Below are 12935 nucleotides of genomic sequence, written 5' to 3'. Positions count from 1 at the left end.
GCTGGAAGTCCAGCCCACAAAATGAGTAATACATCATGATTAGGGTACCTGTAGTTTTCTTAGAAAACTTTCCCATGTGAGATGCTGAATCCAAAACATGGTTTCTCTGTTTTGAATGATCGAATCACTGGATGACTTGTAGCAGTTACCTGCCTAGAAGCCAGCAGTTATGACTAAATTACGTTAAATATGTAGAAACAGAGGATATTCCAAGGAAGCAATAACATTTATACTTTGTTTCTGGCAGAGGCTTATTTCCAGAGCTAAAGGAAATTGTAAACGAACAGGCTGTAAGAGAATGAAAGCCACACAATGAAAGAAAAAGACAAATCTCCAAAATGGAGAAAGAGTTTCACAACAAATCTGATGGTTGGACTTGATGATCTTAAGGATCTTTTCCAACGTAAATAATTCTATGATTCTATACAAATTAAGAGACATGACCGGTTTGGTCAAAATCCTCATCCTAGTTAAATGTTTATGTTAATATGGCAATCAGGAAAAATGAGAGATGACAATGGAATATTGGAGAAACAGCAATCTGTACAAATTAGATGCTTTTGCCACTGTAAGAAATTCACGTGGAGAGGTAAACAGTTGGATATCCTGAAAAAGAAGAGAAAGACTGAATTGCAAACCATCTCCTTTGTTTTGCACTACCTTGATGCTAGCAGGAATGCTTCACTGTATGAAATATATAACTGGTCTTTTGCAATATATTGTAGATACTATTGATTCTTCTTCGGACATAAGATGAATCCAGAAGAATTTGACACTGAAATATTCCCTCTACAGCACAGTAACTGCCCAGTATTATACCTTCATGCTCTTACGACCCACTGTCAGATGCACAGAATATTATTTGCACTTTTTAACCAAAATACCAAAGGTTGAAACAGATTCCACATCACAGACCGGAGATCAAAGCCACACATGCAGTGTTCAACCCACACTCAGACTGTCAGTCAATAAAGTAAGGACTACTGGCATACGGAGATTACTCATGGGGAAGCTTTTCATTTGTTGGATTTGAGAAGCTAAGGAAAGGGTGTCTGCATCTGTCCTACTGAGAATGCATGTTCAGAGAACAGTTTGCAGGTTGTGTCACCTAGCATATCCCAGTGAAAGCCCTTAAGAATGACATAAGTGTTTGCAGGCTAAAACAACTTGCTCTTTCCACAGATACAAAACGCTCCATTAAAAAATCATTAATTTTGTTACAGTAAGAGATAATTAAATCAGCCAGCAGTTGAAGGCAGCCAATTGAGAACAGAATCTCCCACTCTGTTGCTGATCATAAGTAAATCAAAATTTGTCAAGATGGGGGAGGAAAAGTACCCTCTGTTTAGATATGGTACAGAAATAAGGCAAGTCACCTTCAGGCTGAGACTATTCTCAACCTCTGATAGTCTTCCCTATTTCACATTGTTGCAGGCCATCAGCGAACTGAATTAACCAGTGAAGTAGAAGTCAAAAAGACAGTGTCATTATCAACAACGTACAGTGAGGAGAGTAGAGACTGAAGCTGTCTTGCAAAAGTTTCTTTCCTTTTTTTTCTGCTCTCATCACTACTGTAACATTGCCTGAGTAGCAAATGCAATGTGATAATTTCCAGCACATTTGTAGTCTTTGCCTTTTACTTTGTTGCATGTTTTTGGAGACTTTTTACTGGAGAGAATGAGGAAGAGGCAGAAAAGAAAAATTCCCCCAAACAGTGGAAAAGCAGTCACACAGAAACTTGCAATTCAGGGATAAAAGACTTCCAGAAAGTTTTGCAGGCAGTCAACCTCATACCGTATTTGCTAAGGAAAGTAATTTTTCAGCTGTTATATTCTGTTATCTTCCTTTTCTTTCCTATTCCTTCCAGTACTATCAGTATCATCCTACATTTCTCTTGCGTGGAAGACAGTTGTCACTTTGCTCAACCACATGACGCCTGTGTAAATCAAATCAAATACTCCTGCTAGGGTTAAGAGCTCTGTTTTCATGACTGCACACACAGGGAAAAAACGATGGAATCAGACATCCAAATACATATCCTCTATTCAATAATACAATGGCAGGTTAGTTTTTGTCTCTATGCTGTTTTCCTCCTTCTTGATTGCAACACAAAATGACTTCATCATGATCACAAATTCATATAACTAGTTACGCGAGTTTGCTGTGATTCCCTGAGGTGAAGTTTCAAGTTTTGAGGGAGGACAGTCTTGTATTTTATCAGACTGAGTATTATTGCTCCACTTCCGAGAACTACGGATTTCTATCTATTCCTTCTATTCAAGTTATGCTTTTAATCAAAGATGTTTATGACAGTGGGTCTGGAGAAGTGGAAGGATTTGTACTCCATTTCCCCACTATCTTATACATGCTATGTCTGCTGATTTGCAGATACACATATTGCTGTCACCGTATGACATAACACTTTCACAAACTGTATTTAGACTGTTTCTTTTCCTCCTATACCATCCACTAAGCCTTGCCACACTGTCATGTTCTTTGTGAATGACTTGTGAATGACTGTGTGTCATGTTCTTTCATCATTCAGTCAATCAATATATAAAAACCTGACACAAAGTGGAGTTATGCCATGTGCGGATTTATCTAGTGCCTGCAGGATACTAAGCCCAAGCAGCAGAGAATGCCTTGATGTACCGATATCATTAATAATGTTTAAGACTTAGTTACAGCTGTAATTGTTAAATACAAAGAAATAGATGCTGTCTGGTAGCAAAGCTTCGTATCATTATATAAGTTAACACATATATTGACAAATTCAGGCATTTAAAAGGAAATAGAAGCTTTCTAATTGCCCTTCTTTATTGACTGAGCAACTGCATTAACAAATTGATTTTCAGACCTTAGCAGGCAGAACTTGACTGCAAATGAAAAGGATTTAGCACAATGAAATCCAACTCCTTAAAACATCCTACATCATCTGGAAGTTCCATGTGACAAATTCCAAAAAACAGAGCTCCAGCCGCATACTTCATTATAGGCCATGGACTAGGCAATTTTTAAAAGAGAGTGTTAAACAACAGTTTCAAGATTTCTGTTGCTTCCTCTGCTATCCCCAGAGATACACTATTATTTTGTTTCCATAGTAGAACTGATGTTTTTCACATCAGAAAAAATCCTGAAGCATAAGAAAAAAAATCTGATATGACAAGCATTGCAAACAGAGTTAACAAGCTACTTTAATTATCCTCCTAAGATTTTCCCATTCGTACTCTGATCATCATCTTCTTCACAAACTTAATTATGCCTCATTTGTTCATTCTGCACTAATCTCAGTGAGTATTCCAGGTGGAAAAGAGGAGTCTGTTTGTAACTGAAACCTCAGGTAATTGTTATATATTATTATTTAATTATTTTGCTATAGAATGTTCTGTTTATTTTAATAAAAATGATACAAACTTATCTTCGGGCAATATGTTTATTGAGTAGGAAGCCAGGGCACTTCCACAGCTGAAAAGCCAAACTGGCTGTCTACCTTGCATGAACAGCCATCAATCCAAAGATCATCACTGGACAAATGATTGAAGAAATAAAGAAAATCATGCTGTTATCATCTGCATTTTAAAGATTAGTATTAATAAATTCTGATTCCTCAGCAGAGAGAACCTTTCCACAAACTTGACCTTTGAGAGAAAGTCACAAAGAAGAACAGCTGGGAATAAATGTGCTTTGTGAGTCAAATACTGAGATAAGTACCCAGTTACTACTTACAATTTATGCACTTCGAACACTTTTAAAGTCAATAGAAATTACTGCATTATGACTGAGTAGAGACCAGGTAAAGACCCCAGTGTACCATAATTTAAGGCCTGACAAGTTCTTTCCGCTAACTTTGGATAAGTCCTAGATTTGGTCACCTACCATGACTGAACTTCATTTCATTTAGGTTGCATGAGACACATTAAATTAATTTTATTTAATTAATCCACTGAGACACAAGACTGCTGCCCCATACTCACAGGCGTTTTAAGCACAATGTCAAGCCTTAAAATCTAGTACTATACACAAGTAGCCGTTCTTCTTTACACATAACTTCACTGACCTTCAAAACTGAGATATACTAATTACACAAAATGTTAAGCTTGAAAAGCAACCAATACTAAGTTTCTAAATTTAAAAAATGATAGAGATATCAGATAGTCAGCATTTGAATATATTCCATTCCATGCCTTACCTGAACCAAATTCCATCCCTTTAGAGATTCAGCAATGATAGAAGTAACTGTTGCGCATACGCCACCAAAAACCATCAGATGATTAGGTCCATATTTTATTGCATCATAGAAGGCTTTGAGTCCTTTTGCATTGTCACACTGGAAAAACAAAAAAGAGGCAATATTCAATGTCACAATGCAATTAACTAAGAAATAAACTACTGGGCAGGAAAAAAATTCAGGGATTGCACTGATGTAAAAATCGTACAATATATAATATCTTAAGGTCCAAACATGAAAAATTGGAGCACTCTGTTCTGGACCCCTAATGTGCTATAGTAAAAGAACAGGAAAACCCCTCCTTACATCATTCAAAACCCTTTATGTCTTCCATCCAAGCCAAAGCTGCAACATCTGAATTTTGATACCAACATAGAATCATAGAATCATAGAATCATAGAATCATCTAGGTTGGAAAAGACCTTTAAGATCATCCAGTCCAACCATTAACCTACACTACCAAGCCCACTCTAGACTAATCAAGGGTAGACCAGACTAAACCATATCCCGAAGTGCCACATCTACCCGTTTTTTAAACGCCTCCAGGGATGGTGACTCCACCACCTCTCTGGGCAGCCTGTTCCAATGCCTGACCACCCTTTCCGTAAAGAAATTTTTCCTAATTTCCAGTCTAAACCTCCCCTGGCGCAGCTTAAGCCCATTTCCTCTTGTCCTATCGCTAGCTACTTGGGAGAAGAGACCAACACCCACCTCACTACAACCTCCTTTCAGGTAGTTGTAGAGAGCGATAAGGTCTCCCCTCAGCCTCCTCTTTTCCAGGCTAAACAACCCCAGTTCCCTCAGCCGCTCCTCATAAGACTTGTTCTCCAGACCCTTCACCAGCTTCGTTGCCCGCCTCTGAACACGCTCCAGCACCTCAATGTCTTTCTTGTAGTGAGGGGCCCAAAACTGGACACAGTATTCCAGGGGCGGCCTCACCAGCGCCGAGTACAGGGGGACAATCACCTCCCTGCTCCTGCTGGCCACAGCATTCCTGATACAAGCCAGGATGCTGTTGGCCTTCTTGGCCACCTGGGCACACTGCTGGCTCATGTTCAGCCGGCTGTCGACCAACACCCCCAGGTCCTTTTCGGCCAGGCAGCTTTCCAGCCACTCCTCCCCAAGCCTGTAGCGTTGCATGGGGTTGTTGTGACCGAAGTGCAGGACCCGGCACTTGGCCTTGTTGAACCTCATACAGTTGGCCACGGCCCATCGATCCAGTCTGTCCAGGTCCCTCTGCAGGGCCATCCTACCCTCGAGCAGATCGACACTCCCACCCAGTTTGGTGTCGTCTGCAAACTTACTGAGGGTGCACTCGATCCCCTCATCCAGATCATTGATAAAGATATTGAACAAGACTGGCCCTAAAACAGAGCCCTGGGGAACACCGCTCGTGACCGGCCGCCAACTGGACTTAACACCATTTATCACTACTCTCTGGGCTCGGCTACCCAACCAGTTCTTTACCCAGCGAAGAGTATGCCTGTCTAAGCCGTGAGCTGCCAGCTTCCCGAGGAGGATATTATGCGAGACGGTGTCAAAAGCTTTGCTAAAGTCGAGGTAGATGACATCCACAGCCTTTCCATCATCTACCAGGCGGGTCACCAGGTCATAGAAGGAGATCAGGTTGGACAAAAAATAAACATTGGACAAAAAATAACATTGGACAAAAAATAAAAAAGCCCTAACAAAAAATCATTGTCTGAAACCTAGTCTACATTCAGAGCTACCATTTCCCAAAGCAAAATTTAGAATGTAACACCAGATATCGTCAGGACTTCCATAGCTGGAGCAAAGTTTGACACTACTCGTGATCTCTGTAAAGAAAGTTCTGTCTCTAATGAAGACTCCTAAGTAACCTCTCTTTAAGGTCCAACCTCAGTATTCTGTGCAAAAATATATAGTAGAGAGCCTGTTATTTAGAAGGATATCACAAAGTCTTCAAAAAAACCAAAAGAATATTCTTTTAAAGTGTTAAGAATTAATTGGCCTGCTCTCATAGCTCACCCTGCTTTGAGCAGAAGACTGCTCAAAATGACCTCCTGACAACCCTTCCAACCTGACTTATTCTGGGCTTCTCTGATAATTAGTTTGATCACTATTTCAGTGGTAAAGAATTTTAGCATAAACTGAGACCAGGACTGAAAGCTAAGAAACAACATGTGATGCTAGTCAGTATTGCAAAAGATATCAATATCAGTCCTTGAATGGAGTAGTATCAATCATTCATAATAACTTATGTAGTCATGGCTTAATTCCTGAGCTTGCAGCAGAGTATTAATAAAACATATACCTGAAGTTAAGAATTTGATTCCAAACTGTACTGGAAGTCAGGAGTGCCAACAGGCTACAACGGTAGCTGCCACTGCTCCACTAGTAGCCACTTCTTTAACTATTTTTGGAAAAAAAATTTCTGCCCTCTTTTGCCTCCTCTATAAAGTCTTCCTCAAACATAGTCTTTATAAGAACTATCATACACCAGCCTCCAATATTTCATTATGACAATTCAAAAAAACAGTTCACTTGCTATCAGCATCCAAGTAGTAATTGCATTGCTTTCTGTTGAGATAATAAAGATTTTGACTAAGTTTGCAAGCTTCTATTAATCTTCTTACTGAATTAATATGCTAAAAGAAAAGATTAGTCTATTTGCATTCTATCTGCTCCCACTTATTCAAACAGATACAGATTTTTACTGCATAGACTTTTTAAAATTGCATAATATAGCAAAACATTTTCCTTATTACAGAAAAAAAAAAAAATTAGTGTGGCAGATGCTCCCTTGGCAGTTTGATGGATTGGTGGCAAGCTCACATTGTGGAGGAATTAAGATTGTGATTACTGGAATAAGTACTGTCCTTCTGGTTTTACTCCTCCACCCCCTAGTTAAAGATCAGTTTATTCCAAGCACAACTAGAAGGCTCAGTTACTTCTTTACTTTTAGAAGCAGCCAAGGACACTAGAGCCTTCAGTATCTTAACTTAACTGACATTTAGCCAAATCTTTGCCCTCATCCACTTCACCACTTCAAGCTGCAGCAACAGAGATTGTTGAACTGGTTTTCATACCAACTTAAAACCAGTTAATTTAATTTTTTTTTTGTTATGTCATGTTTTCAATGTATCACTGAATAACAGTTTACGAAGGATACAAGTCATATATGAAATAAGGAGAATGTTGATAGTAAAATAACAGTCAGAAGCCGTAGCCCATGAAGTGCTACGTATATACAAAGTTATGGAGAAATAAAATTCTGTATTCTAAACAATAAAGACCTACGGTCTGTTATCTTAAGTAAAATTCATTATAAGATTCACCCTTACATCAAAAAAACACTGATGCAACTTTTATTTTTCTACAAATTGTTTCTCACTGCAGTAAAGTAACCTTATGCAGTTAAGGTTCCTGGTAGGTCGATTTGCTGGGAGGTCCAGAATTGCTATTTATAATAATGCTTTTTCTTTCTTATTTATTTGATCTTTTCATGTTTATAAAGATACTTGCATGAAAACAACACTTTCTCAATCACACAGCAATCTCTTGGGAAGGTATGCTGAAAACTTTATTCGTCTCTCCCAAAGTGAAATGTTCACGCTGCCGAGATATATTACTGATCAATCCAAAGTACGCACAATAACGTACAATGGGCTTTTCTTCAATGCGATTAAGTTAAAAGCCTACCATGTTTTCATCTTCATACTTTCTTCCTGTCTAGTCTGATCTCTCTCCCTTATAGGCCACCACAAATAATTACAGGAGTCAACTCCTTCAGCAAAACAGCCAAAATAGTCCAAAGTACGCCTCAGAGAGAAAGAAAAAGAACTTAATACTGTGGCTGGCCATAACTGGACAGAAAAGAAAGTAAAAATGAGAAAGATAGGAGAAAGCAGACTCTCACATTTGTTTAATGTCACATTTCACAACATACACTGTGTATAACATTCTTCCCTGCAAGCAACAGAACAGCCTGTCACAAGCATTAAAAAATAAACATTCAGATAAAAATAATAGCCCTACCAAGCCAGACAGACAAGCACTTGGAAAAGGTTTCTTCCTGCCTCTAGTCTGAGGAACGTATCCTTAGTGAGTTCCCAAAGCCCTTTTCACAACATGACTTTTTCAAAGATCCCAGAAGGCCACCATTGCTGCTCATGATCTTCTATTGGCAAATCTTACATACAGAACCCTAAAAGTGGGCAACTTTGTTGAAAGACAACAAGCACATGCACCACTGAAATTCCCACCATATAATAACAAAATGAGTTCTTGAACTGCTGTCACCACATAACTACAACTAGATCCAGGAGCAACGCTATGCAGCAATCTAATTACAATACAACAAAGGACTGCATAAGAACCAAAATCCGCATTAAAAAGCAGAGGCTAGAAAGTCCTGGCCACATGTGGATGACAAGAAGCTGACTGGCTTATTAATTGGAGCATGACTAACAGAAAGAAAGGGGAAAGAATCCCTCATAAAAAGTCACAAACTTAAATGATGAAAAACATCACCCCAAGGAGCCAACACTGCTTTTGCTAGATAGTTTTATTCTTTCACCTAAATAGTCATCAATTTCTCTGTTTTGCTGAGCTGAACTGCAGCCAGCTCACTTTCGACTCATATATGAAAACAGACTGCCATGCTGCGCTGCTGATCTTGACTGCACATTGAAACACTGAGGGTGGTTGCAATACCTTTCATTGGAGAAATGTAGTTTTACAGTTTTGACTGTAATTTCAAAGACATGTGATTTATGTGCTACAACCTTCTTCAGAGGAAGCTGGCTGAGAAGCACTCACCCCAAACACATTAATTGCTGTGCTTAGTCTCAGCCAAAAGCCAGCAATAAGCCACATATAAATAGCAAACATACATATTAATGAAATAATTACATTAAATGTATGTCTTAACACACTGACTTGCTACAGATTATACGGACAATTCACAAGGAGAAATACCAGCCAATCACCAAGCAAAGGTCTGTGAAGAGTCCTACCTCTCACTGTGACAACGACTGATTAATGTGGCACCGGACAAAGGCATACTTTCCATTTCCAAGGAAACAGAACCACTTATTTTAATTAAGAAAGACAGCCAGATGAACTGCTGGATAGGAGAGGGGGTGAATGAGTTTGGGGATTGAAGCGTTAACCTTCCCGAACCCTCTTCAAAGGAGAGGCTGGCAAATAAAACTATCCTCCTCCACCAAGAAAGGAACCTGAATGAAGAGGGAGAAAGCACTGCCTGAAGCATAAGGAATGCACAAGGACAAGAAACCTTTCTGGAGAGAACAGTACAGCAGCTGAATACATGAGCGAGACCTTCTCCAAAGGCCCTCTGCAGCTGCGAGAAAGGATGTCCCACGTGAAGGACACGCTGAAGTCAGGAGAAGCAGCAGAACTGACTCACGAGGGTTGCCGGCTGCCAGGAAGGCTCTCTGGCAGACAGAGAGAGATATAGCGGGGTGTGTACTCAAACCCTCAGGGCCATAAGTGTGACACAGTGCAAATCCTTAGTGCACAGAATAGAAATTCATATGGGTCTGATACCTGAAGCTTTGCTGACTCCTATAACATTGACAGGTTTGAGTAATTACAGGACTGGCAGCAGAGCAGATACTTGTAATTTAACTGATCTCGTTAGATTCACATTAGCAATGAGAACTATTGTGAACTGATGCACTGGTCAGATGCACGATTATATTTAGATTTCTAGCTGTTGGATAGCTATGTCCAGCTGTTTCTCAGTTAGTTATATTCTGGCACAACTCTACTTGTCTGAGTGAAAGTAAACCTGAGGAACATTTTTGGTATCTATTGAGCTACTGACTACTGAGGTTAGAGATCCTTTATGATAAGAGGGAATAACCAACAGCTCTCATCTGCATAATGAAATATCAAACTTTTTCAAGTGATATGAGAGCTTTCAGGGCACTCTGCACTGAATATCATCAGAAAGAGAAGCAAGTGCTCATAAATATATGATGAGACTTCCTTGAAGAGAGAGAACAGAGGTATAAATTCCTATCTTCTACAAAATCTTGCTCAGGAACTAACTCTATGTTAGACTATCAGCATGAAATGAGCTAAGAGATGAGGAACACCAACATGGTTTTTGTCTGATTTTTCATTCACTTCTTTAAAGTCATCAGGCAATACAGACAATTCAGTGAAGAACATATAGACAGCTGTTCTGAACTACAACAAAGGTCAATCAGGTTAACATCCAGTGCCTGGGTTTATGGGCAGGGCATGTTTCTCCTGAGGTATCTTCTTTGTTTTCCAGTATCTGCAGGTTAGGTACTTTCAGAGCCGGAAATTCTATTTTTGCATTTAATTGCTGTAGCTAGATTTTTCCTTCCATGAGTTTGTACAACTACTCTTGGAACCACCACTTTGACAACCACAACATCCAGTGACAATGTAATTTTCCAGTGAAAGAAAAAGCACTTCCTTTCATTTGTTCTAAACTTGTTCACACCGTGTGAAGTAGGTGTGAAATGTCTTGCCAGGGAATGTTATGAATGTTAAAAGTTCGCAAGTACATGAAAATGAATGGGACTAGTTCACAGATCAAAAAAACAATCCCAAACTTCGTAATAGAGAGACAGTAATTTTCTCAGGGACCTCCTGAATCACAGATCATTGGTGGCTAGGACAGTGTTGTGGGAAAGCAGGATTAAATGCTTGCCCTGTCCTGTCCTACAGATCATCTGTTCCAGGACAATGCTGAATACTTGCACCAAGTTGTGGTGTGAACCACTGTAGTCATTCCCGTGTTCTATATTTGAAAACAAAAACAAAAGCAACACCCCCTCCAACAACTACACCAAACTTCTGTATCTTAAAACTGAAGTTAATTCATCCCAAACTGTGGGCTCTTCTGTATATGATTTCTCTATCATATTTTAACTACTATCAATCAGATTTCATTTTGGTTTAGAAAGAATGGACACAGCAGAGAAGAACTTAAACTCTTCAGTGAAATATTTCCCATTAAATTAACGCTCTTACCTTGACACTTCTTGATGCACTTTGAGCCTTTACCTAGCAACGTCTTTATCTGATCCTGCCTGCTGTACAGGGAATAGTTTACAGAGTGTTACCACTACAGTACTGGTGCTTGGTATCCCATTTAACAGCTTTTATTCTGCCTCAGGTACCACCTGCCTCTTAAGTCACTGATTCCACAGGAAGGGTGACCACTCACGCTTCTGTCACCTCATTGCCTAAGAGACTGTCTAAACACCTTGTGAAGGCTCAGCTTCTTGCTCAACAGTGTTTTCTTTTTCTTGGTTCACTATTTGGGAACTGAGTCTATTCAGGAACCCAGCAAGATAAACAAAAATTTTCCATCCCTTCTTATAAGAGGAGTATATATACTTTCTCCATTGTTTTTCATTTATTTTAAAAAAAAAATTATATGATATATTACTATTCTTTGAGTATATAACATTTACACTGGAGGACTCCAATTTAAGAACTGCAATATGAAATGGAGTTGGAGTATAGCAAGTAGATAAATCCTGTGTAATCAAAATTAACATTGTCTAAGTTTCCACCATGATAAAATATGCAGCGATAGAACTGACTTCCTCTTTTCACAGTAAACGCTCTTTCAGCTTGGAAATGGAAGTCTTTCCTCAAAGAAAGTTGAAGCCTTTTCTTGATCTGTAACTGTTACACAGAGAGAAATTCAGAAGATCATCAAGAAACATTTTGCACATTTCTGATACGAAGATCACTCCATTTCATGATTCTGTATTGGGTCTACATGGCAGGGTTTTGGTAGCAGGACGCCGCAGGGGTTGCTTCTGTGAGAAGACACCAGGAGCTGCCCCTGTGTTCAGCAGAGCAAGTTGCAGCCAGCACCAAAACAGACCCACCACTGCCCAAAGCCAAGTCCACCAGTGACATTGGCGGAACCTCTGTGATAACACATTCAAGAAAGAGTAAAAAACGCCACACAGCAGCTGTGAGAGAAGAATCAGAAAAATGTGAGAAACAGCCTGCAGACACCAAGATGAGTGAAGAACGAGGAGGGGGAGGAGGTGCTCCAGGCACCGGAGCAGAGATTCCCCTGCAGCCCCTGGTGCAGCCCATGGTGAGGCAGCTGTGCCCCTGCAGCCCATGGAGATCCATGGTGGAGCAGGTATCCACCTGCAGCCCATGGAGGACCCCACATCCGAGTAGTTTTAGATAGGGTCCACTGTATCCTTTTCTTCTGGCTCTACTGCTGATGAAACGCAGAAGTTTTTCTAGGGCCGTACACTGATGAAATTTGTAATTCAGGTAATACTGGCCAGGACTTCTGTAAGTTGGTGAACATGAATTCAAAACATTAACATCTCATTCTGGATCGCTAATGGAAAGCTAACATTTGGGCCTTAGAGAGTTCCTATTGTGCAATATGAGCAATTAGTCAGGTCCCACAGTATAAGTTATTGAGTTCACCTGGATTATTCTGCAGCTGGACCCATCATCTAACCAGAATCAAATTGGTGTTGATTCAAACACTGCTGGGCCAGAAGGGATTTTATAACATCCACACTATATTTGCTTACCCACAACATACAGTCCATGTTATTTAACTCATTCACTTCTGTATCAATCCAATAATATTACACAAGGCAGTTTTACAGATGTTTTCTAATTACCAGCATTGATTAAAATGGATGAAAGTTCACACACACAGTAACATCCTGAA

The 12935-nt window shown here is 39.7% G+C and overlaps 1 protein-coding gene across 1 annotated transcript in view; it reads right to left on the bottom strand.

Moving 5' to 3' along the window:
* The window catches only part of GABBR2 (gamma-aminobutyric acid type B receptor subunit 2), a 502001-nt gene that overhangs the window by 390438 nt on the left and 98628 nt on the right, over positions 1–12935 (bottom strand). The window contains exon 2 of the mRNA XM_075705561.1: positions 4190–4327. Within this exon, the coding sequence (XP_075561676.1) occupies positions 4190–4327 (138 nt within the window). The remainder of the gene's footprint in view (positions 1–4189; positions 4328–12935) is intronic.

Source organism: Pelecanus crispus, chromosome 2, assembly GCF_030463565.1.
Source record: "Pelecanus crispus isolate bPelCri1 chromosome 2, bPelCri1.pri, whole genome shotgun sequence".
Classification (NCBI taxonomy): Eukaryota; Metazoa; Chordata; class Aves; order Pelecaniformes; family Pelecanidae; genus Pelecanus; species Pelecanus crispus.
This window is presented reverse-complemented; position numbering and strand designations above follow the sequence as displayed.